This window comes from Castor canadensis, chromosome 7 (genome assembly GCF_047511655.1).
Source record: "Castor canadensis chromosome 7, mCasCan1.hap1v2, whole genome shotgun sequence".
Taxonomy (NCBI): domain Eukaryota; kingdom Metazoa; phylum Chordata; class Mammalia; order Rodentia; family Castoridae; genus Castor; species Castor canadensis.
Genome location: NC_133392.1, coordinates 62244898 through 62270348, shown reverse-complemented (window position 1 = coordinate 62270348; position 25451 = coordinate 62244898). Strand labels below are relative to the sequence as shown.

General features: G+C 53.3%; 1 protein-coding gene across 3 annotated transcripts in view; it reads left to right on the top strand.

The window, feature by feature from the left end:
• Positions 1-301: 301 nt before the first annotated feature.
• Spock2 (SPARC (osteonectin), cwcv and kazal like domains proteoglycan 2) overlaps positions 302-25451 on the top strand; it is a 50760-nt gene continuing 25610 nt past the window's right edge. The window contains exons 1-10 of one of the 3 annotated variants that reach the window (XM_074079085.1): positions 302-867; positions 12871-12916; positions 13126-13240; positions 14448-14562; positions 16076-16190; positions 16571-16690; positions 17186-17404; positions 18796-18858; positions 20217-20354; positions 20488-20597. In XM_074079085.1, coding sequence (XP_073935186.1) covers positions 679-867; positions 12871-12916; positions 13126-13240; positions 14448-14562; positions 16076-16190; positions 16571-16690; positions 17186-17404; positions 18796-18858; positions 20217-20354; positions 20488-20597 — 1230 coding nt within the window. In that variant the 5' untranslated portion in view covers positions 302-678. Of the gene's footprint in view, positions 868-12870; positions 12917-13125; positions 13241-14447; positions 14563-16075; positions 16191-16570; positions 16691-17185; positions 17405-18795; positions 18859-20216; positions 20355-20487; positions 24229-25451 lie in introns of those variants that run through there. The other 2 variants (XM_074079086.1, XM_074079084.1) reach the window with 2 other exon arrangements.

Genomic DNA, 25451 nt, shown 5'->3' with positions numbered 1-25451 from the left:
CGGTAGAGCCGTAGAGCCGTAACTCCCAGGAAGCCAGCTGTCAGGGATGTGGTCCCAGGGGGTGGGAGACAAGGGGAGGAAAAAAAAAAAAAACTATAGCCAGATTCCCTTTTAGACACCTGAGCCTGGCTGGCTTTGTAACCGGAGAGTTTTGTGTCTTCTCTCCAACCCCATCTTCTCTGGGGAAACCCAGGGGCCCTTCTTGCTCGCCATCCTTGAACAGACAGCAGTGACATCTCAGGATTGTGCTTTCTTGGTCTGCAATTCCCTGAGCGCTGGGCTGGGCTGCACTGGGCTGCGGGTGGCTGGCTTGGGCGCTCTGATCCAGCGTTCCGCTTTGAAATCTACCCCCTCCCTTTTTTTTTTTTAAAGCCAGGTATGATGATGTCAAACGTGATGCCGATGCTACAGTTACAGACACAGCCTCTGCTGGCGCAGCCTCTCTGATTCTCTCTCTCCCTCTCCGCGTCCAGCGCTGGGCTTTTTAAGACAAGTGCATCTCCTAACCAGGTCACATTTCAGCCGCGACCCACCCTCCGTCAGCCACTGGAGTCAGACCGCAGGAGGAGGGCAGAGGAGGACGGCAGCGCTTGCTTCGCCAACGGCGGGGTGGAGGGAAGGGCATTAAAATCCTGTAGAAGTCAAGACCCCCACCCCCCAAGTCCAATCCAGACCACGATGCGCGCCCGGGGCTTCGGGCGGCTGGCGCTGCCGCTGCTGCTCCTCGCCGCAGCCGCTCTGGCCGAAGGCGATGCCAAAGGGATCAAAGAGGGCGAGACCCCCGGCAATTTTATGGAGGACGAGCAATGGCTGTCGTCCATCTCGCAGTACAGCGGCAAGATCAAGCACTGGAACCGCTTCCGAGACGTGAGTCCGCAGTGCGCTGAGGGCCGGGGTGGGCAGCGCGGGTTTGGAAGCAGAGACCCCGCGTGGGGAGCGGACGCGACCACTGCGCATCGCAGCTGCCGACTCCCACAGTCAGCCGGCTGACTGCGCCGAGAGTAAACAACACCGGGAGTCCTGGCCCGGCGCCCCCTCCCCGCCCCGTGTCCCTGCGGCTGCCGGCCTTGGGACCCCTCCTCCCCCAAATCCCGCGCACCCCCCCAACCCCCCGGCTGAGTCCCTTGGCGAGGAGACGCTCCAGGGGCACTCGTTCGCGACAGGGTCTCCCGCCGGCCGGGCGCGGAGATGCAGTGCGGGGTGCCAGGGTCGGGGCCCCGACTGCGGCTGGGCTCCCCGCTCCCCCCTTGCGAGCCTCCCCCGGGCCTGGCCCCAGCAGGGTGGATGCTGCAGGCTCCACATACGGGGCACTGCAGAAGGCAGAAGGCGCAGGTCTGGGTGGGGCTGGCAGGGAAGGTAGCACCTTCTCGTGTGGGTGCCCACTCTTCCAACCTTAGGTTTTGGGGGAGGCAGACAGAAAGGGCAGAGACTGATGCCGGGGCTTTGAGTTGGGGGGTGGGGGGTGGACCTAGCAACGCTCATAAGGCAAAGTGGTGGAAGGCGTGACCATAATGGGCGACAGGCGGTGAAAATGCCCGAGGCCATCTCCGGGTAGCCGCTCGAGCCAGGTCTGGGGTCCCCACATAGAGGGGCGCGCGCACGAACCGAGGCTGGTTTTCCTGAATCAGGGAAGGGGTTGGCCCAAGGCAAGGGATGGATTAACCCAGTGGGTTTAAGAAGCAGAGGTGACAGCCCAGAAGCTGGGTCTGGGGTCCCCTGGCAGACGGCCACCCAAGCCCCGGCTTAACCTTGGGCCGAACTTTGCGGGTGGGGGGCGGGGAGGCAGCTGCGGACGGCCCGGCGGCGCCGCAGCTCTGTTTACCGGCACCTGTAGATCAGAGGGGAAATGAGAGGCGCGTTCCGGCAGAGCCGCTAGTGCCTCCGGGCCTGGGGGTGGCGTGGGCAGCAGAGGGGAAGGGAGGGAGGAGGGCGTGGCTGGGCCCTGAGACCGCAGGGGGCGAGATGGGGGATGGGCCCGGATGCGCCAGAGGAGATGTGGCTACTTCCGGCGACCTAGCGCTAGCTGACGCCCGGACTCCCTAGCCAGCCTCTTCCAGGACCCGCGTTCTTAACCCCTCGTCGGACCCACCTAGTACAACACGGATCGCTCCGTGACCGTCCTCACTTTTTCTTAAACTGTGAGCATCCACAAGTTCCTTACGAATTTGTTTTAAACACATGCTGCCTATGGTGTACAGCCCCACTATGGGAAGAGGCAGAAATTTGGATGTTTTTGTCAAAGTGGCAGAGGGAAGGAGGAACCACACGCCGTCAAGTCCCGAGTGGCCTGGACTCCAGAGTGGGCCGTTGATCTCCATCTTTGCCCCACCCAGGGCCGGCCCAGCCAAGGGAACCTGGAGCTCAGCAAGACCTTGCCGAGGCACCTGCAGGCGCAGGCGGGATTAGCGCAGTCTCCTGCCGCTGCCTGGGCTGCAGCCCTGTGGCCCAGTAGTGAGGGGGCGGCCGCAGGCTGGTCCTTCCAGAAGGAATCCATGTGTCACTGGTCCAGGCCTCCCTCCGGCTCGCTGGCTGTTTGATCCACCAAAATGGGACTAGTGAAGGTCAGAGGAAAAAGAAATGTTTAATCAGAACAGTGAAGGTTTTAAAAACAAGATTCCTTCTACCTTCCTCCACCTGCTTCCAGTAGCCAGCCCGGTGGGGGAGAATAAATGTCTGGCTGTTTGATTCCCCAGCTCAGGGCTGCCCACCTGTCTCCCTGTACTGATGCCAACCACTTCCCCCTTCCTCCCTGCTCATCAGAAGAAAGGCACCAAGGTTGAAATTCTGCAGGACCTGCCCCATAGGGCTCATGAAGAGCTTTACAGTGTGTATTGACTGGGGGGAGAGGGAGTTTCAGGCTTTGGTAGGACAGATTTCTTATAAAACTCCATTTAAGGAAGTCCTGGCTGCAGGAGGATGGGGTCAGGGAGAGAAGGACAAAGAGGACTGGGCAGGAGGGCCTGGCTGTGAGAATCTGTTGGCAGCTTCTGCAGAAAAACAAGAAGAAAGCTGCTATCTCAGAGCCACTGCACTGCATAATTGTAGTGGTGCCACAAGGTGAATGGCGCCCCCTGGAGTTGTGGAGTGCACAGGCTGCACACAGGGACTCTGCCAGCACTACAGCTATTTCTTGTCCTTCCTTTGCCAATAGAGGCTCTGCTTCTCACCCTACAGGTTGAAAGCTCTCCAATCAGGCACAGTAGCATCCATCTGCACATAACATTTCCATGAGACCAGCTCCTTTGAGGATGTGAAAAGCTTGACTTCTCACAGGAGAAAAAGAAGTTTCTTTAGAACTCCTAAGGGATTGCCAGGTTGTGAACAAGGTTCAAGCACAAGATAGCACAGGCCTCCAATTTGCCTGGGTAGGAGGGTGGTGAGCATAGGGGTATGCTATGCTCTGGGTACAGGAGGGAGGTGTAGGTGAGGGAATGCCACATTAAATGATTGGTAGAATTGAATTGGGGAAGATGGAGGGAGTTGTTGTGTTGAAGGGTCAGGCAAGCAGAAAAGAAGAAGCACATTCACGGCACTGCTCGGATACGGAATTGGTCATGGTCAGAGCGGGTGAGGAGGGCACGGAGCTTAGCAGTGCTTCTCTGAACACTAGGATTATCAGGGAGGCAGGACGTGCCAGCTGAGTAATCCTCCCCTCCAGTGGGTCCAGGCCTCTCACATCCATGTGTGGTAGATCTCTTCTAATGCCTGGCGCTCTGCTGCCAGGGTGGAGGAGATTCAGTTTGGAGAACATGGGGGAGGTTGTGGGCTGGGCCTGGCAACCTGGCGCATAAAGCCAGCTGCACCCTGCCCTGGGTAGCTCCTGGATTTTCTGAACCCTGCTCCCTAATGCTCCTATCTCCAAATTCACTTCCTGCAGAACTGTGCAGGACTTTACTGCAGGTCTCTGGAACAAAGTATGCAGGGCCTGGCAGAAGCAAACACTTGAGAGGATATGGCCCATTACACAGCACCTTCAGGGGAGACTCCAAAGAGCCTGACTAGGAAGAACTGTTTTCCTTCTTGGCTCTTTTCTACTTTGCACTCCACTTACATTAAAATTTAATTATGTTTGTGAGTGTCTACCACAGTGCTTGGCATCCAGAGGCACAGGTTAATCCGTAGTAAATGGCTTATGGCAGTGAGCCCTACTACCTCCCAGACTCTACAGTAGGTGCCTTCTATGCATGGTCTTTCAGCAACCTGTAAGATAGTTATTGTTCCTTTAGAGTCTACCATTTTATGGTCAAAGAAAGCATAATCTGGGGTTGTAGCTCAGCATGCACAAGGCCCTGGGTTTAATCCCTAGCACTGAAAAACAAAAAACCTGAGACACAGAGAAATTAACTAACTTACCCAAAGATCAAATAGCTAGAGAGCGTCAGAGCTGGAATTTGGCTTTTTGTTTTTGCTTTTTGTTGTTGCTGTTTCAGTGTTAGGGATGGACCTTGTGCTTGCTAGACAAGTGCTCTACCACTGAGCTACATCCCCAGTCTCCAGAATTGGGATTTGAATCCAGGGACTCTAATTCAGCTTTGTTTTTCAAGGCTATGCTAGGTCTGATTCTTAGTGAATGTGGAAAGGAAGGGTTCCTCTCTCCTACCCCCCACCCCACCCCCAGTCTAAACCAGTGCAAGCGTGGGGATGTGCTACACAGATGTTTGTGTGGAGGCGTGAGAAGAACCCAAAAGTGGGTCAGGAGGGATTCTGTAGCTGGGATGTGCGGAGGGGAGGGTGGGTCTTTTACTGGCCTCCTTCTCCATCTGGGTTTTAACTCTTCTTCCACCGGAGGGCTGGCATCTTCAGAGCAGTGTCTAGATTCTTGAAAGCCCAGCCTGACACAAGAGGCACAGAGAGCCTCTTCCAGCAGTGTACAGATGGTAGAAAGCCAACACCACTGCATTCTCCAGGAGATCAGAGGTATCTGAGGTGTGGGGAGAGCTCTGGCCTGCCCTGAGCTCCAAAAGCTCATGGGGAGGGCTCTGCTCCTCTGCCCAGTGAGAGTACAGACTTGCTGTGCCTCCTCAGGGCAACCACCTGGGCCTTGGTTGTCCTGTTAGTCTAAGAAAATTATTCACAGAGCCCTGAGTGTTTTTGTGCCTCTGGGAAAATGGCACAGAGCCTAATGGCACAGGAGCCTTTCACCAGCACATGTGTCTCCCACTCCCTTACACCCCCCCCCACCACAATTGGCTGGGCAGCAAGAGTCTGTGACAACGTCAGGGTAGAGTATGTATTGACTGAGAAACCTGAGAAATGGTGCCTTCTAGCATCTCGGGGACAACATAGACTGGGGTGCATGCACCAGCCATCTTAGTCACTTTGTTATCTGCTGTAACAAGATGCCATAGATGGGTGGCTGAAACAACAGAAATTCATTTCTTATGGTTCCAGAGGCTGGGAAGTCCAAGATCAAAGCATGGGCAGCTGGGGTGTCTGGCAAGGGCAGTTCTCTTGCTGTGTCCTCATGTGGCAGAGGGAATGAGTTCCAGTCTCTTCCTGTTCTTCTAAGGACACTGATCCCATCCTGGGGGCTCTACCCTCAAGACCTATTCTAAATTTAATCTCCTCCCAAAGGCCTCACCTAGTGCTATCCCATTGGTAATCAGGGTTTCAACATGTAAGTTTTTAGGGGACACAGACATGCAGCCCTGCAACCCTTTTGCAGTCTCTGTGCTTCCAGGCATGGACAGCATGGGTCCTATTAGGGCTATGGACAAGGACACATGTACCCAGGCCCAAGCCTGGGTGCAGAGTTTAGATATCACTCAGTCCAGCTTTAGAGAGCAGACCTGGGCCCAGCTGGGCCAGCTTGATCCCAAGGGTGTAGCCACCATTCTGTTATAGGTTCAGCCCTATCCTCAGGCTTCCTTGGCCACAGACTATTGGCACATATAGGAGCTGCCTCAGGGTTGTATCTCAGGAGCCCTCTTGCTGGTATTCGTAGTGTGTGTTTCTCCTGTGATCTGTGATCATGATTGTGATCGGAAGTCCCTGAGGGCACTGCACAGGGTGGTTATGCCCCTGACTAGGGGCTCCAGAGAAATGCAGCACAGTGGAAAGTGAGAGGCAGGAGGGATCCTGTCCCATGGTCCTCTGAGCGCCTCCCTCTCCATACCAGTGAGCAACACTGTGGATTCAGGCAGGGAGGGTGAAGGGGTCTGGGGAGCTGGGCTGAACTGAGCTGGGCTGGTTGTTGGGGGGGTCCTTTTTCTGGTCCCCCAGATGTTAGGACTTCAGTGATTGCTTTGTAGGACAAGGGAGGATGTAGACATGAAGGAAGACTGTCCTTGAAGCCTCTCTGTCCTTCAGGCCCCGGTGCCTGACTGCAACTTGAATAGGGGAGATCAGAGGTCCCCCTACTTTAGTATGCCCACAGAGCAAACCCGCCACCCACCAGACCTATGAGTGGCTAAGCTCAGAGTCCCTTGGTGGAAAGCAGCATCTCGCTCTATCTGTTCTGTTCCCCAGCACTTGGCTGTCCTCAACACAAGGACAGGAGAAGTGGGCCAGAGTCTTAGGGTTGTCTGGGTACAAACTTCTGGTTCCTTCCCTGAGCCCTGTTCCCTGGTACAGGTCGAGGACTTGAAGAGTCCAACATTGTTCAGGCTCCTTTCCCATTCTTCTCCGTGTTCCCAGTTAGGAAGAGCTGGGGAGGAGAACCATGGGAGCCTCACCAACCCTCAACTTAGCAGTGAAGAAAAAGGCCCTAGGAGTGCGGGCATCTGGGATCCCATCTTCTCATGGTTTGATGAGGCACCACGCTGTGCCCCAAGTTCCCTCAGGGATCCCTGGATTGAAATCCTGGTTCCTCCCCCATGTTCCAGAAGGGAAACTGAGGCCCTGAGGTAGCTCAGCATGGAACCCCAGGCCCCTTCACATCTCTGCCCTGTCCTCTGCCTTTTATAGCTCACAAGGACCACTGCCCTACAGGAACCAAGGATAGGGCAGTGGCCCAGTTGGCACTGGAGGTCAGACCCCAGGCGTTGCTAGGTGCTGGCGTGGGCATACCTGAGCCCTGGCCTGGCTCCTGGCATGCTGGGAGTGATGATAAGCACACTTTTACCCTCCAAGGAAATTCCTCTGACACGAGAAAGGTGGGAGGCACCTGTCTCCCAGATGCCTGTCTCCTCCTGTTTGTTCAGGCCTCATACACGGTAAGGTGCCTTCTGCCTCAAGACGGGTGGGGTGGGGTGGGGTGGGACAGACGGCCATCCTCAGGTAAAAAGAGCTCCAGGCAGCCCCACTGCACCCCTCCTCACACCTTTCTGAGTCCGTGGCTGTGCTTCTGTGACTGTTTGCAGAGAAGGGCAGGCATAGCTTCCCCCATCTCTGGGTCTTCTCTGGGGACCTGGGCTCAGGCACAGGCTCCCTAACCTCAGGAATGAGGTGAAAATAATGCCAGGTATGAGGCCTCTCAGGGTGTGGGTGAGGCCTGGCCCACTTCCATTTTTAGATTCTTGATCTGTTAAGAAAACGAAGAAATGCATTAATGGGGTTACAAAAGTTGTGGTTTCTTAAAGTCTTGGAATGAACTACTTTTGGTCCTGTCAGTGTGCTCTGACTGGCCTTTGTCATTTGGAGATGATGGCAGAAGTCTGTATTTGAGGCCTCTTTGTGACCGTGAGGCCACCCCTGCCCCTAGGCTCTCACCATGTGTGCCAGAGAACCTGGAGTTTGGGAGTCCTGCTTTGTGTCTTAAGCACAGAGCTTTTCAGTTTGCAGAATGCTCTCTCAGGTGTCCCCCAGGGCCCTCCACCTGGGTGTCTTGCATTGCAGAGGATGGTTGGGTCATCCCTGGTTAGGAAGTAGAGTCTTGTCCAGGGAAAGTGACTGTCTTGCTGGCAACCAGTGGCAAATCCAAGCAGAAATCTAGCATCCTGACTCCATGTTGGGGGCCCAGGTGCCAATCTCCCCAACACACTGCTTGCAGAGAGGCAGGTGGTCTTTACTTGCCTCTCTTCAGATGTCCAGGGTGGCATTCACCCCATAAGGCAGGCCTTGAAGGGCTGCTCTTCCTGGCCTCCCTTTCCTGCCACATCTCCACCCTGTGCAGATGGGGCAGCTGGGAGAGACTAGGTTAATTCAAGCTGTGAAGTGAGCAGGTGATGTGGGTGATAATTAAAATGACAGGAAGTAAACAGCCTCAGAAACACCCAGCATGTGCCCCCTAAGCCCGTTAGTCCTTCGCACTCCATCTCTCCCTTAGCTTGGCGCAGTGAGCCCATCTCCATGGCAACCAAGCTGAGCTGCAGAGATCAAAGCAGGAGATGGGTTAGCTCCAAACCAGAGGTGGTGAAGGGATTTCTGGAAAGAGCCTGGAGAACAGAGAACCCAGGTGTCTTCCCTCTCTAACACCAGTCCCTCCTCTCCTGCTGTGGGACTCCCTGCCTTGGGGTCAAAGCAGAGCTGATGTGGCAGGAGAAACCACCATGGGCTGGGATTGGGCCTCCTGATTCCACCCCTGGCCTGGGTCTTTCTTCATCAGCTAACATGTATGGACTGCTGGTTAGAGACCTGGGTTCTGTAATCACCGTTCTGGGTGCCAGTGTTCTCATGCCATGTGATCGTTCATAAATCACTTAACCTTTCTGAGACTCAATTTATCACCCGAGAAACGGGGATAATAACAGTAAGGCTCTCTTAGGGTTGCTGTGAAGAGAAAACAAACACTGAATGGAAAGCACTTAGCATAATGCCCGAGCAACAATAGACTTCTCCAGGGAAGGGTTTTTAAAGATCCTAACATTGCTCTGGTGGTTTCTTTTCATGCATTATAAAAGCAATGCATGTTCATTGTAGAAATTTTGGAAACTTGGGGAAAAAAGCAAAGAGATGCCAAATGTGTTATATCCCTGCCCTACAGAGGACGCCACTGTAAAACATTTTGCTAGGAGTATTTTTTCACCTACCCACTTGGATGTGTTTTTTTTTTTTTTTCCTCCTCCAAATGAGAGCAAACTATCCATTCAGTGAAGTGGACACCTGATCAGAACTGCATTCTAGAAAGGCCATTATGGCCCCAGGGTTGTGGAAGGTAGATGAGGGGGAATACCAGCAGGGGGCGCAGCTGTTGGGTAGGCTGGGGCATGGAGTGGAGAGAGTGGACTAGCTGAGACTTAGGAAGAAGGGAGGGGACAGGGAAGGTAAGGACAAAAGGTGGGTAGTGTTTGGCTTGGAGAGAGTGGAATGGTGCTGGGCTGTGGGGAGTTTGCTGCCTAGAGGCTTGCTTTGTGTGAGCCTTCCTGGGAGGAAGGAAGAATAGCTGTTCTTTCCATGCCTGGAGCCTGCTGTTAGAAGTGAAGAAACCAAAAGACAAAAGCAAAGTATCAGGCAGAAGGTGCACAGCTGGATGGACCTGGGACTTGAGGGCTGGCCTGGTGGCCTCTCTTTGGCTGCCTCTCTTGGAATCAGCACAGAAGCTTGACAAGAGCCCACCCATGAGTGTTCAGTGACCTCAGGCAACTCTAGGGCATTGGGAAAGCTTGTGGGGGTGGGGGGGAGTTACTTGCTTCTGGCCCACAGTCCCCTCTTCCTCTCTCTTCCTTCTCAGGGCAAGACACCACTCCTGCATTAAGCAGAGAAAACCCTAATACATGTAGAGTGGGGTGGGGAACAAGGAAGCCTGGTTTGGCTCTTCATCTGTCCTGTTGCTCAGCTTCTCTGTGCCTCAGTTTTTTATGATGTTGTTACAAAGTACTTCCAAAGGACTTTAAAAGCACACCATGTGAGAGCTGGGTATGATGTAACACAACTGTAATCCCAGAACTCAGAAGATGGGGGCAAGGGAATTCAGAGTTCAAGGCCAGCCTGAGCTACATAGTAAGACCGTGTCTCAAAGACAAACAAAAACACTGCTTTCTACAAGTATGGTACATTCACACGATCCAGAAGTTTTCCTCACCTCTCTGTGTATGCTCTATAGTCCTCTGTTATCCCAGAACTCTGATCCTACCCCATCTCCCCTCCAGCCTGGCTCTGGCCCCACAGCCCTGAAGAAGGGCTCCCCAAATACTCATCTGTCATGTGAGGCTGGATCGCAGCAGAGTCAAGATGGCCTTCTGCTTCCTGAGAAGACCCTGGTGCCTCCCTGGACCATTTCTCACACCTCTTGGGTGATATAAATAGACTCTGTGTAGGGTGGGGCATAATCCACATTGCCAACAGACTCCTTTTCCAGCTTATAGACTGCACCAGCCCCACCTGATCTCAGAGGCCCCTGAGTGTGTTCCTTGGCTGTGTCTCAGACTGTCCTTTCCCATACTGCCTACAGGATGCCTTCATCACCCCAAGGTCCTTATAGGGAGTGACCTCCTCACTCCCCCACTTACTATCTGCTCTCCCCATGGTGGCCCCTCTCTCCTTACTTCTCAGGGGCCCCCTCATCTTTCCTCTCTCTTCCCCCACACTTTCTCCTCCTGACTCTGGTTTCTCGCTTCCATAGCAGCTTTGACTTGTGGTATGCTTCTGTGAGCAGTGCCAGGGTTGGGGTACTGAGCTTCTCTGGGCCAACCAGGGGAAGCCAGGACTCTGGGGGACTCCAGGGCCTTCTCAACTCATCTCCTGACTGGCTGCTTCCACCCTCCTGCAAGTGAGAGTCCCAGGATGCAGAACCACCCCACTCACCACAGTGGGGCCACAGTAGTGGCAGGGTTTAGCTGGACCCAGATGGCAGTTGGGTACACAGGGATCTGCCTCTGCCAGCTGAGGTCTCTCCTGGTCCAAGAGGGTCTCTCCTGCTTGGAGCCTGGGGCATAGGCAGGGCTGCTGGGTTCTTAGAAGTCCTACCCCACACTCCCTTCTAGAGCTCACTTTATACTGAGTCCTGAGGAATCCACTCATGCCCCAGCTGCAGGGTCAGCCTGAAGTGTGGGAGTGTGTGGGCTTCGAGGCTGGTGCCTCATGGCCAGAGGAGTCCGGAGGAGGGTCACAGATTCCACCCCACACTCTAGTTCTGGGGCAGGTGCTACGGGGCACAGATCTGAATGGTCAAGGGCAGCTAACTCACACTTCTCAGAGGTGCTCCCAGAGCCCAGCCATTTCCTTTGTCCTCTTTTCTTTTCATTTGTTTGTTTGTTTGTTTGAGACAGAATTTCACTATGCAGCCCCAGCAAATGAGAGGCATTGTGCCTGCCACCTCGAACTTGCCCAGGGCTCTTGGGGGTTCAACTCCAACCCTGGGCGGTAGGCTCAATGGTTTTCCCGGGAAGCCCCTCCTGAGCCTTCATCTGGACTCAAGGACTTTGGGATATTTGTCTGCTTGCACAAGTTGTCACAGCTAGGTATGGGTGGAGCCAAGGGATAGGGAGAAACCAAATGTGGGAGACAGAGATAAAGAGAGGAAAAAAACTAAAAATGTGAGCAGCGAGCAGAGCCTGCACCAGCCGGACCCTAGTGGGAAGAATTCTGCTGTTCTCTTGCCCTCCCCCTCCTCTTCCACCTCATCTCTTGCTGGCCTCTCTCTCACTGTGGATTAGGCAGGAAGCTGAGCCAGTGTGAAAACTGGAGGCTGCTCACAGAAGTGGGTTTAGATACTTCATTTCTGGGAAAAAACCATCTGGCATTGATGAACTGCCTCAAGTGTCCTTGTTTTCACATGCTGTACACGTGTGTGAAGTGAGGATGTATGTAACAATCATGTTATATGATATATGTGTGAACATGCATGTGTGCACCTGGACCTGCAGAAAGGCACACATGTGCAGAGAAGATTTATTTAGGTTTACACCTGTACCCAATGCAGCTAACTCAGTGGTGACAATTGCCTGCTTGGCTCTGCCCTTTCTGACCTTTGCACACACACACCCTCAGGCCCTCATCCCTGATGTCCTGATGCCTATCAACTTCCAGAGAGGCTTCCAAGACCCCCACCCTATTGTGCCCATTGCTGCTCCTGTGTGAGAGCCCTGTGCTGCCAGATCCCGATACCTCCTTCCCCCAGGCCTGATAGCTAAGTGCCTGATCCCTGCCTGCCTCCACCCTGCCCACTCTGATGGGAGAGGTGTGCAACTAAGGATGGGGGCAACTGTGTGGCTTGTCATTCCTCTCTCTTAGCTCCCCATGCAAAGGCTGGTGGCTGGCTCCTAGCACCGCCAGCTCCAGGCCCCAAAAGCTTCTCCCTGCCTGCCTAGCTCAGCTTGCACACCCTAGGAGTTGTTTACTGGTTTTCAGCAACTGTCTCAGCCCCAAAAGGAAAGGGAGGAAACCAGGCACATTAGGTTTTTGTGCCAGAGAGCTAGTCCGAGTGAGAAGCACTATGGTGCTGGTGGTAGGGCTGGGCCGGGCTGGAGTGTGCTGCCCCCTCAAAGACCTGAGCCTCACCCTGCCACCTCTAGGCAGGCCTTAAGTTCTCCATGATGAAGTGCTGGCCTCTGATTGGAGTACCTAGGGAACAGGGGACCATAGCAGTCAAAGGTCACTGCTCAGCCCATGCCACATGAAGCCAGGAGTTCCCTGGGATTTCATGGTCTGAGGGTGGGCTTTTCACTGAAATACCTTCTCTCTTCCTCTCTCTGCCTCATTTCCTGTGGCCCGCTGCTGTCCTATCTCTAGGAAGTGGAGGTGAGTATTGCCTAGGCCTATGGTCTGTGGCTCTTGGGAAATGCCCTGTCCCTTCTAGTCCCTCAGCACCTTTTTCTAGACTTCTCTTCCCCTGCCAGCCTCAGCCTGGGGTTGGGGGATAGAGGTGTGGGGGAGGCAGTTGGCAGGGCCTGGGTAGATGGGGGTCATCTGGGTAGCCACCAGGACAGCTGCAGTTTGCATGTGGAAGCAGTGGCCCTGGCCACTCCAGTCCTAGGCCCTGTAGTTGAGCCTTGGCTCTAGGATGTGACTCAGTCCCTCCCTTCTCCCTCATCCCTCTCTGCCCCTCTCTAGGATGACTACATCAAGAGCTGGGAAGACAATCAGCAAGGAGATGAAGGTAATATGTTCCTCCCTGGTGGGGAGAGGAGATTGACACTGAGAAGAGGGAGACCAGCAGGCAAGGCCTGACCTTGGCTTGAACAGTGAGGCCCCAGTGAGAGTAGAAGGAGGGACTCCAGTTAGGAGCTCTGGTCATCAAGGACTGCTGGAGGGAGGGGACTTCTAGGTCTTCCTAGATGATCAGTGTCCTGACTTGTGTTCCCAAAGCCCTGGACACCACTAAGGACCCCTGCCAGAAGGTGAAGTGCAGCCGCCACAAGGTGTGCATTGCCCAGGGCTACCAGCGGGCCATGTGCATCAGCCGCAAGAAGCTGGAGCACAGGTGAGGGGCCTGGGGGTGCTCTGGGTGGGTTTGTCTGAGAGCATGTGCTCCACTGATGCATTTTTACATTCTGTTCACCTGTTGCCACAGAACACGTTACCCAAAACTGAAAGGCTTAAAACAACAGGAACTCCTTATGTCAGTTTCTGAGGGTCAGAGATCCAGAAGAGGTTCTGCTAGGTGGTTCTGGCTCAGGGTTTGTTGTGAGGTTATGATCATGACACTGGCTGGGCTTCATCATCCAAAGGCTCAACTGCGACCGGAAGATCCACTTCCCAGTCACTCTTATGGCTGTTTGTTGAAGGCCTCAGTCCTAGTTGCAGAACCTCTCCATGCGAAGGCTTGCGTATCCTCACAGGATGGAAGTTGACTTTCCATGAAGTGAGTCATCAGAGAAAGAGAGAAAGAGAGGGAAGACACACTGTAGACAGCAGTTCTCAAACACTGACGACCCACAGAAAAATCACAGCTTCTCTTTGGGCCTGGGTGCCACATGTCTAAGACAAATAGGTTAGACCACATAATTTGAAGGTCTTTTCAACAAGTAGCATAGTGCATGGAGAGAGCTTGGTGAAGGGCTCCTCTAGCAGGTACAGATGGGAGAGGGGCAGCTGCTTCAGGCATTGGCCCATTCCTGGCTGTGTGAGAATGCAGGACCAGGACTGTCACATCTTGCATTTTCCTAAGAAAGGCCGGGAATCCAGATTTTAGATGAACTCTCATTCTTTGAAAATGTTAGTGAATAACTCAATTTTAAAAACAACAGGGCTGGGAATGTAACTTAGTGGTATAGAGACCCTGGGATAAATCCCTAGTGCCACACACAAATCCACCCTTGGTGGTCAGACAAAATGAGTGATGTGATTTGATGACAAAATGTGATGTGGTCAGATGTGATCCGTGGCTGGCAGTTTGCAAGTGTGATTTGGTGTGATCCTTCCCTTTTACCTCTTGCAGTCCGACCTGGCTTTGCTCTCTGAAGACCCCACTGGCTCAGTAACCCTTGGCAAAGGGTCCTGGGCTCTGGGCCCTGCCCAGTTGGTTCTAGATTTATGAGTAGGAGGAGGGTCTGACTGGGGATCATGGGGAGTGTGGGCAGCAGTACAGGTGGCTGACCTGCTATAAATTGCTGGGCTGGCCTCTTAATTGGAGCTGGACTCCTGTTCCTTCTAGCCCTCTCTTGGTTTTGCATCCTTCCCTGCTACAGGATCAAGCAGCCCACCACAAAACTCCATGGAAACAAAGACTCAGTCTGCAAGCCCTGTCACATGGCCCAGCTTGCCTCCGTCTGTGGCTCTGATGGCCACACTTACAGCTCAGTGGTAAGGAGCCCTAGCCCCAGATTGGGAAGTGCACTTAAGGTCATAGGGAATAGAGGGACAGTCAGCCGGGACCTCTCAAGGAGTTCCCAGGTGACCCAGTCAGTACAGTAAGTGCAACCAACCTATATGGCATAGAAAGGACCCCTGCTCTCCTGGCTGGGGTGACCTGAGAGTTGGAGCCAGACTCTGCCCCAGACGGGAAGGTGCAGGTAGGGGGCGGGGTCTGGGCAAATAACTGCAAGTGGAGTGAGATGAGGGCTTCAGGAAGTACTGGGACTCCTAGAAGGAAGGAGCTTTGCCAACCAGTTGCTGGGAGTGAGGAGAGAGTGACTTCCACACGGGGACCATGGTATTCTGTGGCCAGGAGGGGTTCTTAGAAGGAGGGTGAAATACTCCATGAGAAGACCATATGGGAAAGGACCATGACTGGGGGAACAAATTCCCACCTTATGGGATTTTTGTGAGGATTCAATGAAGAGATGTTTGTGAAGGCATTTCATAAACTTCAGAGTACCATAGAAATGCAGTGTGCTTAGGAATGCTTCTAGCAACAAGAAGTTGGGACTGCTTGGTGCTTAATAGGTACTGACTGTTGGCTAGGGTTGAGTTTGGGGGCAGGGAGGCCTTTCTGGAGTGAGATGCAGATGTAAGAGTCACCAGCTGTGGTGGTTTGAAGTTCCTGAGGGGATGAGGTCACCTGGGGGAAGAGGGTTTAGAGAGAGAATAAGCAAGAGGTTGGAGCAGAGGCTACATGTGGGAGACTGGAAGCTCCAAAGGAGTTGATAGGAGGAGGAGGAGGAGAGCTCATGTTCCACACCAGAGAGCAAACAGGGTGTGGGCCGGAAGCTACAGCTCAAGGTCAGGCCATCCTGTAGGGAGAGAGGTCTCCAGCCCCATGGCCCTGGGCACAGTACTGGGCCTTCCTGTGCTTTGATGTTCTTTGCTGAGTAAGAGAAACTTGATCCTCCCTCATAGAGTTGTTGGGGACTGAGGAGATAACATTGTCAAATGCTGCAATGACCCACTTTACAGTAGGGGTCACAATAGGGGAGAGACAGATAGGAGATATAGGGAGAGGAAGTGGTTACCAGCAAGAAAGGCCCAGGGTCTGGCAGCTGCTTGTTATCAGAAGAGCTGGGAAGGCCCACTGGAAATGACTGTGGGAAGACCATGGAGGGCCTGAGAGCCCACACACAAGAACTAACTGAGGGACCATGCCCATGAACGCCAAGGATGGGCAAGAGACAGCAGGGTAATGGGTGAGCTGAGTAGGGAAATGGGGCCAGGGAAGAATAGATATTCAGAGAGGGCAGGCCTGTGCAAGGTGGGTCTTAGGGCTGTCTTCCATAGCTAGGACTGCTCCCTGTGACCCCCCTTCCTGGGCTTACTGCCCCTTACCACTGAGGAGGACCCTTCCTGGCAGGTGTTGCTGTCATGGTGGGAGGCGTGAGGGGGCCCCAGGTGCAGAATCCATGGAAAGCCCCCATCACCCAGCCTGACCTTTCTCCTGCAGTGTAAACTGGAGCAGCAGGCGTGCTTGAGCAGCAAGCAGCTGGCAGTGAGATGCGAGGGCCCCTGTCCCTGCCCCACAGAGCAGGCTGACACCCCTGCCACCGACGGCAAGCCAGGTACCAAGAGTGTGGGATACACCCACAACCAGGGCCCCCGGGTTACCTATTTCAAGGCTGTGGGATAGTAACAGAGGCTTGCGGAGCAGGAAGGAAGAAGTGGCAACAACAGAGAAAGACCCAGGGGACCTGTGGGGTCAGGGGCCCTAGCTAACATAGAGAGGAGGCTTGAGCCTCAGCACTCTTTTCTCTTCTCTGCCAGGAATCTGGCTGTACTACCAGTGCTGGGGAGGGAGCAGTAGGAGGAACTGGGCAAGGCAGGGAAAGGAAGACGCTGATTCCCACCTTCTCTCCCCTACTACATCCCTTACTGTTGCTCAGCCTCCTGGGCCTGTCGCATCACCCCACATTCCGCTCCTTCTCTGTTCTGCCCATTTCAGAGACCTGCACAGGTCAGGACCTAGCTGACCTGGGGGACCGGCTGCGGGACTGGTTCCAGCTCCTTCATGAGAACTCCAAGCAGAATGGTTCAACTAGCAGTGCAGCCAGCCCAGCCAGTGGTACAGGAGCTGGTGCTCTGGGGTGGAGGGAAGGAGTGGGGAGCCAGAATGTGGGCCCCAAAAGAGCTCAACTCCCAAAGAAGGGGAGAACAACTCCAGTCGTGGCAGGAAGTGTATAGGTAGCTGATAGGAATGCCTTCGTAATGTGGGTGGAGGGGCTTAGGCCCTCAAATGGGTAAACAAGGGAAAGTAAAGAATTACTGTTTTCTGGGGCTGGAGGGGTGTGGCTTAGTGGTAGAGTACTTGCCTAGCATGCATGAGGCCCTGGGTTTGATCCCCAATACTGAAAAAAAAAAAAAATCAGAAGGGCTTTTAAAACAGGATTTTGAGTGGTTCCGCTGTAGTGGGAAGAACCTTTGGCCATTCTTGAGTTTCTTGACCCCAAGGTAGGTTCTAGGCTGCCCTGACTCTGAACAGAGGGCTAGAGCTGAGAAAGAGGTGGAGGGATGAAGGGATGGGCGACAGAGCATGTTTGAATCCTGGTCTTCTCCCCAGGGCTGGATAAGAGCCTCGGGGCCAGCTGCAAAGACTCCATTGGCTGGATGTTCTCCAAGCTGGACACCAGTGCTGACCTCTTCCTGGACCAGATGGAGCTGGCTGCCATCAACCTGGACAAATATGAGGTCTGCGTCCGCCCCTTCTTCAACTCCTGCGACACCTACAAGGACGGCCGTGTCTCCACTGCTGAGTGGTGTTTCTGCTTCTGGAGGGAGAGTGAGTGTGGCCCGCCAGGGACAGGCTCCATCCCAGCTCCAGGCTCTCTTTGGAGTCTGTGCATCTCCCTCTTAGCTATCTGCTCAGGCTCAGGACCCCTCCCACCTCTCCTACCCACTGCTTTCTCTCAGGACCTCCCCTTTACAGCCCAGGGAAGCCAGCACTTCCTGAAGTGCTTATGCAGTTCCTCAAGCTTATACACTTTTGGAGGCTTTCTGTAAGCAAGAAAATGAACAATTACAAACATGAATTTTTAGGGCCCCTCTCAGAGGGCCAGAAAGAGAAGGCCCTGTGAAAGCTGAATTCACATCAGCTTCTCTGATCTCACTTCTGGGAACATTTCATGTAGGTATTGCATAGGGTATCCTTAGCCTTACTTGCATGGTGACATCTGTAATCTATGCATGTTCAGAGCCAGAGCTGGATGTGTGCTTAGACATCATCTAAGCCAAAAGGCAATTGTCATCAATGAGGAAACCGAGGTCCTGAGAGCTTAACTGACATGCTCTGCCAGGAGCAGGGATAGGCCCAATATTCTGTTTCACTGGCCATTATGTGGTGGAAATAGTAAACTCTTCAGATCCAGAGGCTTGGGCTTTAGCTAGGACTCCACCATATGTTTGTTTAGAATCCTGGGCAAGTAGCCAGTTCTTTCTGAGTTCAGTTTCTTCATTAAAATCGGGAGATAACAATACTGACCTCAGAGACGGTAAGGATGAACTGAGAACGTCTGGACACACAGCACCATGGAATTCACATACCCCTGTGCCAATTGGAGGTGCTGGGATCCATCTTGCTGCCCTGGCTGTCCCACTTCCCTGCTGCCTGCATGGCAAAAGCATGTTTGTCCCCAGGCCCTGTATGCTCATTCTGTCCCTTCTGTATGGTGGTATGCACAGAAGGCTGAGACTGTCCTCATTTTGCAGTTAGGCAGACCTTAGCCTGGAGGGGCCAGGGACTTCCCAAGGTCACAGCTGAGCTAGAGTTTGGCCACTAGTTATCTTCAGGCCTATGAGTTCTGTAACATTCCCTCTAGCCTATGTCCCCTTGGGGTCTGTAACCCTGGGGTATCTGCATGCTCTCCCATCTTCTCTTTGAGTCTTGTTGACTGATCCCATGGATCCTAATCCCCTCACAGACCCTGAGGGGCTTCTTGGGATCCTCAGCCCATCCCATAGCCATAACGGCCTCCCTTAGAGACAGGTGTTTTCATGACACTGGTTTGGGGACCTTAAACAGACCAGTGCATCCCTTCAGTACCCTGGGGTGGCCCTTTATGAGAGACCAGGCATTTCATCTTGCAAAGCACCCGCCAGGGTTCTAAGCCTTGGGAGGCCCAGTATGTCCAGCAGCACCACGCATGGCCTTCAGAGACTCCTCTCTCCCCACAGAGCCCCCCTGCCTGGCCGAGCTGGAGCGCATCCAAATCCAGGAGGCTGCTAAGAAGAAACCAGGTTAGATGGGGTGGTTGTGGAGAAGGTGGGAGGGCTACTCTTAGCTTCCCTGAGGCCCAAAGGCTCCAGTGCCAGGAGGCCCCCCAGAGGCTCCAGGACTGATGCTGAGCCCAGAAGAATCCCTGGCCTAGATGACAGAGGGAAATGCCCTTCCGGTTTGCATCCTCTTGGTAGCCTAGGGTCTCCTCATCTCCCCCTCAGAAAATGTGTTTTAAGCAGTAATTTTATGGCTGTCCATGCTGAAACTAGAGGTTGGGATGAGGAAAGATCTGAGAATTCAGTGCAGCTCAGCAAGCATGTGTCTAGAGTGGGGACCCTCCATGATAGATACACCCTGGAGAGACAAAACAAACCCAGCCCAGGTGAGAACTGATGGGTGAGACAGACAAGTCCCAAGCCCTATGAGGTCTTATCACAGGCCAGCTGGGGGAACACTCAACATACAAATAAACACACCAAAAAGACTGAACTGCCCACTGAGGCTTGTATGTAGGTACAGAGGGACAATACAGGTGGACATAAGTTAGCTTGAGGGGTCTGCAGAGGGCCCTTGGGGAGCTGGCATTCTAGGGGAGACCTGAGGAAGAAGAATGAGTCAGACAAATTCAGATGAGCATAGAAAAAAGTTCGAGGTTTTCAGAAAATGACAAACAAGGGCCCAGGCAGGTGGAATGAAGGGTCAGAATTCTAAGAGGCAGGACCAAGGGGCCTTGTAGCTCTTTAAGAGCAATACAACACTTGACTGGGCTGATGACACCAGCACACTTAAAACTTAGTGCTGGAAGCACTCACAGTGCCATGCTGATTGTGGGTCCAGTGGCTGCTGGAGGAGACATGAGTGCTTTGTCTGCCAGGAAGCAATCCTCCCTCATTTGTCTCCCGAGCAGGCCTTTGGCATCTACCCTAGGCTACCTGGTGTCACCCTGATTGCCTCTGTATGAGTCTTACCCACACTAAGTGGGCAGAGTTCACCTCTCAGAAGACATCTGCTGAGTGGACAGGGGAGCAACAATTTGGGAACCTGAGGGAAGTGAGTGGGTCATCTAGGCAGATCTGATTCAGAGGCTGGGAGGAAAAAGCCAAGCATTCCTGGCTGGGACAGCCAGGCCTGGATGGGGAGAGGGGAAATCAGCGGGATGGTAGAAACAGATGGAGCCATCGTGGAGGTCTGAACAAGCCATTTAGGGGAACAGGTTCCTTGTTTCCAGTCAGTAAAGCTGAAAGAAAAAGCCCTGGGTGTCTGGGTTCATTGGGTGGTCAGTACCATGTTGGCTGGGCTCTGGGGCAGTCTGGGCCCCTGCTCACTCCCAAGGCTCTATGGGCCTGGCTCTGACCCTGAGGGGCTCTCTCCCACTCAGGCATCTTCATACCAAGCTGTGATGAGGATGGCTACTACCGGAAGATGCAGTGTGACCAGAGCAGCGGGGACTGCTGGTGTGTGGACCAGCTGGGCCTGGAGCTGACCGGCACCCGCACACATGGGAACCCTGACTGTGGTAAGGGCCAAGGTGGCCTAGGACCTCCTGAGGACCTGTGCCTGGGACGGCCTGTGTAGAGCAGGCCTCCAGGCTGAGGGAGAAAGAAGTGGCCACAAGTCCCTTATCCCGCCTTGGCTTGTTCCTCTTACAGATGACATCGTGGGTTTCTCAGGGGACTTTGGGAGCGGCGTTGGCTGGGAGGACGAGGAGGAGAAGGAGACGGAGGAAGCAGGCGAGGAGGCTGAGGAGGAGGAGGGCGAGGTGGGCGAGGCGGACGACGGAGGCTACATTTGGTAGATGGCTCTCCTGCAGCCGTGGCAGGCCAGGGTGCCGACGGCCAGGGAGAGGCCAGCAGAGACCTGGACAGCAGCAGGCAGCTTAGCGAATGGATCCGGAAATTAGTGGAAAGTTACCCTGGCTCCAGTGGGGATGACTGGAAGTATGAGTGCATGGCATGCATGTGGCCTGGATGGCTGGGATGACTGAATGTGTGTGTGTGTGTGCACGTGTGGCATGTGCTGACAGACGTGTCCTTGATCCACAGTGCCCCTGGCAGAGTGAGTCACCCAAAACCCCCTTCAGGCTCCTTGTAATTGTTTTCTTTCCATTTGTTGTTGGTTTAAAAATACATGCGTTCACACACGTACACACACCAACAGGCCAGAATCAATGAAATGAGATGCCTGCTATCTCTGTCCCCCAGCCCCACTCCAACACCCTGAGGTCCCACCCCGTTCAACTAGCCCTGCCTCCTCCCTCCCCTGCCCAGCCTTCTCCCTCCCTGTCAGGAGTCAAGGAAAGGGAGGGCAGGAAGCTATTACTGGAATGCCTCCCAAAGTTGGGACACATTTGGCATGAAATCCCCACCATCCTCAGGTGAGGGCCAGGACACCAGCTGCAGCAAGCCCTGTCCCTTTGCTGAATTCCCAAGAACTAGAGAAACTTCTGACTCAAGCCAGAAGTGGCCAAGAAGGAGCTGGGGCAGGCAGTGAGACAGGAAGGGAGGACACTACGAAGCTGTCTGAGGTTCCACTAGTGAGAGGGTTGATGAGTAGGGACCAGCTTAGCAGACAGAGCCGTGAGGAGTAGAGCTGGTGCAGCCCTGAATGCCAGACCCTGAAACAGCCCCATATGGCCCCCTCTGTGGTCCCACGTGGGGCTTCTGAGTCATGGTCTGAGAGCCATGGGCATGCAGTTGAGCCCTGCCAGCTCCCCCTTGGTGCAGCCTGGTGATAGGGTCGTTGATCCTGCCTCTGTCTGCCTTACTGGGTCCCCTGTCCACTCCAGGGAGCCTGAGGACCAGGAGCAACACGTGTATGCCTGCCTTGTCTCTGACTCCCTGACTAAATGCTCTTCTGCCCAGTAGAACCTGTAGAAAGGCTTGTCCTGAGACCCTGTGAAGAAGTTGTCAAGAGGCTGCCACCTTCCTGCTCCTTGAGTCCTTGATCTTTCCCCATCACTTCTCCAGGAAAGACCATCCCCAGCCCCTCTCTTCTCAGCCCCTGGGGTACCCGCTGCCCCAAGGGTCCCCAAGGCACCTAGCAGAACAGCTTCCCCAAGCCCTATTTGAAGCTCTGTAGTAGTGAAAATCAGTCAGCGGGAACAAGACAGGGGTGGCTAACCCTGAGGCCACACCTCACTGTGTGCCCAAATCTTATGAGTGGGAGGTCATCTTACCTAGATAACAAGATAGCCTGTGGGTTTTTGTTTATGTGGCTGTTGTTCTCCCTGATCTGTCCAGTTCTCCCTATCAGCAAGTTCCTTAATACTTTGGTGAAGAATTTCTTACCTGGACTTGGACCTCTGATGCCCCTCAGTGCATGGAGAGTGCAGCGCGCGCGCGCGCGCGTGTGTGTGTGTGTGTGTGTGTGTGTGTGTGTGTGTACATGTGTGTGCATGTGTGTGTATCTACAGCCATCTTGGTGGCCTGGGAGTACAAGGAGGGCTCCCTGCATGCTGGGAGGGGGGCAGCGGTGTCGGGTCCATGCTGTGAGGCCTCCTGGGCAAGGCCCCAGCCTGGGCTCTCCTCAGTGTCTCTTACATCCGCTGAGCATCGGCTGGACATTGGGAAAGAACCTCACGCTGCCTGCCCCTGTATGCCACCCTAAATCAACATCTGAGTCTTGTCTTGGGGAAAAATACTGAAACTCCACTTAGTCCATAAAGCGCTTCCCATATGCAGCACAGTTCTGGTCCTTGAGGTGTCATGCTGTTCCAGCCCCTAGCCCCCTCCTTCCGTCTCTCCCCTGTCCTCCCACTCCTTCCTCTGGTCCCCTGCTCAGTCACATCAGCCCTGTTCAGAGGCAGCTGCTCCCCTGACTGGAGCTACTTGAAACTTTACTCACTAGGATCGAAGTCTCTCTTCCTCTGTCTCAGCTGGACTTCCAGAACTGTCCCTGTGGGGGCTGTGAAGGTTTCTGGGCTCTCTAGGGGTAAGGAGGGCACAAAGGAAACTGTGTCCCTTCTCCTGTTGCTGCTGCCCTCTCCTCCTGGGGGTCCTGGGCTCTCTGTGTCTCTGGGTCTTCTGGTTGTGCACGTTTATCTGACTTTGTAAATACGTTTTAGGAAGAAAGCAAAGGCACTGAGCTTGCCCCTGGCTGGCATGCTGGTGTCCAGGCTTGCCCTGTCTCTGAAGCCCCCCATACTGCTTTTTGTCCCTCTGAGACAGAAGGACCCCTCAAAGGCAGACAAAAGCAGCTGTCCCAGTGGGGCTGAAGGCCTCCAAGGGACTTCTTGTTAGACAAACTTAAGGTTTCCTGTAAAACAAGGTTGGCCCCCCTCAGCACCATGGATTCATGCCTGTGACCTAGCTGCCTGCCCAGCCCTTCCCAACCCTTCTACACAGATGTCTTCACCCCTTTCTGCCCACTCCCCTGGCTTAAGTAGGCAGGGAAACTAGACTGCATGGAAAAGAACTCAACCAAATCACAACCAGATCCTGCAACTGCCCTGGGCTGCCTCAGGCCTCCTTGGCACATGGGTGCTGGAAGAGGTGGTTGTGCAAGATGGGGTAGATTGGGATTGGAGAAAATAAATGTACCTTGAGAGACCACTGGGAGGGTTGGAGGGTGATGGAGAAGGGGCATGGCCTGGGATCTCTAGAAGGAGGTGATGCTAATGAGGGAGGTGTGGGACACCCTGACTGACCCCAGTGGTGGCCTGCTGAGGCTACGACCACACACAGTGGGTGTCACAATTCCTCCCTCACTCAGTCCACCTGGTTTTAATGGGCAAGCCACTCATTTGGTCTTTCATGAGCTCCATCTGCTTCCAGCCTGAGGGGGTGGGTGTTGTCCATTGGTACAAACCCAGGAACCCTCATTTCACCAATGCCTGAGCCCGCTGCCCTTGGCGAGAACCAGTGTCCAGTCTCTGACATCCAGGTCCTCATGGGGCTGTGGGCTGGCGGGGGCCCCAGGAAAGAGACTGGGGGTGCAAAGGAGACCTGATACATCCCAAGGAAGTTCCAAGCAGAGCAAACTGCTTTGTAACCTGCAGCCCACTTAAACTGTGTGATGTGCAATAATTGAGCTTAGAGTTAAGAATTGTGTGCAAGTGCTCGGATTTCTGTCTGTAGATTTAAGTGCTGAAATCGTATCTCTCAGTAATCTTAGATGTCTTTAAAAAAGTTGAAAAACAGTGTTAGACCTGTGTGTGCATTGATGGGCACTCAAGCGTCCCTTGGGTCACCCTACCCCCCCCTTTCCTGTGTGCCCCATCCTCTCACACCCCACCTCCTTCACCCTCACCCCTCCTCCATTGGGGGCCCCGCCTTGTCTTGTCTTTATCTGCCTATTACTCAGCCTAAGGAAACAAGTACACTCTACACATGCATAAAGGAAATCAAATGTTATTTTTAAGAAAATGGAAAATAAAATCTTTATAAACACCACTTGCTGGCAATACTCCAATCGTTCTTCTCTTGGCATTTTCATAAAAATGGCATTTGCAAATGAGATTCTATGGTCCAAACCCTCAAGGTGAGCTCATTTCTCTTATTCACTGTCAGACCTTGGAGGAGGGAGGGCTGGGAGGAGGTGCCTCATTCATTCAGCGAGGACCAGGAACAGTTTGAAAATATGTTTGGTATTATATATACAACTCAATAAATTCTCCTCTATATCCCTATTACAAGGCAGAGATCAAGCTATATGTCCCCCCTTCCTCATTTAATGTGCTATGGACCTTTCTCCATGTTATTAAAATTATTTGAAGACATGACTTTTTGGTAGCACTGGGGTTTAAACTCAGCTTCACACTTGCTAGGCAGGCGCTCTACCACTTGAGCTGCTCTGCCAGCCCTCAAAGACGCCCTAATAGGTGCATAGTATTCCACAATATGGATGCACCATAATGAATTTAACCAATTTCTTGAGAAAAACAGTGCTGTGATGAACTTGACATCTATCTCAGATTATTTCTCCAGAAGTAGAATGGCTGGGTAAAAGGGCACAGTTTTGTTTTCTTTTTTACTTGTGATAAAAATACATATAATAGAAAAGTTACAATTTTAACATATACCTCCATAGCATTTAGTACATTTGCAATACTGTACTACCACCACCTCAATGTAGTTCCAGAACTTTCATCAAGGGTATGAGCTGCTTATTTTATCGTACTAGGATTGAACCCAGAGCCTCGTGTATGCTAGGTCAGCGCTCTTCCACGGAGCTTCACCCCTGGCCTGCTGTCTAGGCTTTTAACAGACTTCACCTATGTCTTACCAAGATGCTTTTTGGGAAGGTTAAGCCAGTAGAGACAATCCTGCCATCATGGTGTGCAAGTACTGTATGAGGTTCCATATGATACCAGTGTTACAAATTCTGCTTTTGAAAAAGCTTGGCTAGTTCGGCAGGAGAATAAGCATGTATATTTTTTATTTCTTTATCAGATTTGGGGGACTGTTCCCATTCCTCTGTGACTTTTCTGCTCGTAGGCCTTGCTTGCTGTGGTTTGGATAAGGGACTCCCAAAGGTCCATGTATTAAATGCTGGGCCCCAGCCCATGGAGGAGGTGAAGCCCTGGTGGACAAATTGGCTCAAGTGGTAGAGCACCTGTCTAGCAAGTGCAAGGCCCCGAGTTCAACCCTCAGTACCACCACCAAAAAAAGAAAAG